The sequence below is a fragment of the Trachymyrmex cornetzi genome, unplaced genomic scaffold, assembly GCF_001594075.2.
Source record: "Trachymyrmex cornetzi isolate Tcor2-1 unplaced genomic scaffold, Tcor1.1 scaffold1390, whole genome shotgun sequence".
Classification (NCBI taxonomy): domain Eukaryota; kingdom Metazoa; phylum Arthropoda; class Insecta; order Hymenoptera; family Formicidae; genus Trachymyrmex; species Trachymyrmex cornetzi.
Genome location: NW_017295972.1, coordinates 9,070 through 10,873, shown reverse-complemented (window position 1 = coordinate 10,873; position 1,804 = coordinate 9,070). Strand labels below are relative to the sequence as shown.

Here is a 1,804-nt window from a genome sequence, read left to right as displayed (position 1 = left end):
GAACGACCGGCGCAGATCATTTACCTGCCGATCATCGCACGGAGCATTACGGATCTAACGGTACGCGTCGTCGACCAGAACGGACGTTTGCTCGATTTTCGAGGAGAAAAGATCACCGTTAGATTGCACGTACGACGACAGCAGTGATAACGTGAGCGTGAGATGCTTATATTGAACGGAACGGAGCGCACGCAGAGAGATAACGCATTCTTTACAAGGCCTGTGACGTCACAGCTCGATAACACTCGCTCCATCAGGAAGAAGCTCAGCGCGTCGAACGTTACATTTTTACAATCTTTGGGATTCGCAGTGCGCAACATTTGAGATGACTGATATCCTAAACATTAAAACTGAGCCGATCTTCGACGATCGCATCATCAAGATTGAGACTTACACGTACAACCCGTTCGCCAATACAACGTTCGGGTACAGCGACGAGATAAGAATACCCGTACAGCAACAGGATCTGTATACACTGCCGTTCGAAAGCTTTCTATACGTCGAGGGAAAACTGACGAAGAACAGAGTGGTCGAGGGCGCTAACGTGGCATTGGGAAATAATTGCGTCGCATTCATGTTCGACGAGATTCGATATGAACTCAACGGTGTGGAGATTGACCGTAACAGAAACGTTGACATAACTAGCACGCTCAAAAACTATGTAACAGTGTCGTCCGACAGAAGCGTGATTCTGCGGAATGCCGGCTAGGACGCGCAGACTACTGCGTCCGGATACTTTAATTTCTGTGTACCGCTCTACGTACTGCTAGGATTCTGCAAAGATTACAGGCGCGTGGTGATCAACGCTCGTCATGAGTTGATTTTAATACGAGCGCGCAACGACAACAATTGCCTGACGGGAGATCCTGCGACAGAGCCGATACTCGAATTATTGAAAATACAGTGGCGAATGCCGCACGTATTATTGAGCGAGATAAATAAGCGGATGCTCCGCGCTCTGGAGAGCGGACGATATCTGAGCATGGCTTTTCGCTCGTGGGATATGTACGAGTTTCCGCTCTTGCAGAGCACAACCAAGCATTCGTGGGCCATCAAGACTGCTACTCAGCTCGAAAAGCCGCGCTACGTCATCTTCGCTTTGCAAACAGGTCGAAAAAACATCATGTCCGAGGATACAAGTCGTTTCGACGACTGCAAGTTAACCAACGCGAAACTCTACCTGAACTCAGAATGTTATCCGTACGATGACTTGAATCTGGATTTCGATAAAAACAGATGTACGATTTTGTACGACATGTACGCGCGTTTTTGCAAGGGCTACTATGGATACGAGTATCTCGAGCCGAATCTCATCTTTACGACTTTTGTACGTAATGGTCCGTTCGTGATCATCGATTGCTCTCGACAGAACGAATCGAGCAAGAGTGGCACCGTCGACGTGCGGTCTTTGAATGTAAGGAGAACGTGCCTGCGAATACGACAGCCTATTGTCTCATCATACACGATCGCATGGTTCAGTATAATCCATTGACCAATGTTGTGCGCAAAATCACCTAAGCGCATCCTCCGACACGATTTAAAATCTACGATACGCCGCAATCGATCGCAGTTTTCTCGACAACATGTCCGTGCCAACATTCGTGGATCTGCAAGGATTCATCGTTAACAAGAAATTTATCGTGAAGGAAGTGGCGGTGCTGAAACAGGGGACCATTCTCACGCATTACATTTTTACGAATCCCGTGCCACGGAAATTTTTGGCAAGATCTGACAGGTCCTGCGCTTCCTGGTTGAGTGCCTATCACCATGGATTGCGATGGGAGGACGGGATGGTCCCGTACAG

The 1,804-nt window shown here is 48.2% G+C and overlaps 1 protein-coding gene across 1 annotated transcript; it reads left to right on the top strand.

Moving 5' to 3' along the window:
* Positions 1-325: 325 nt before the first annotated feature.
* LOC108771109 (uncharacterized) lies at positions 326-709 on the top strand. The gene has a single exon (XM_018523014.1). It carries the CDS (start codon positions 326-328, stop codon positions 707-709), a length of 384 nt encoding a protein of 127 aa, XP_018378516.1.
* Positions 710-1,804: the final 1,095 nt, after the last annotated feature.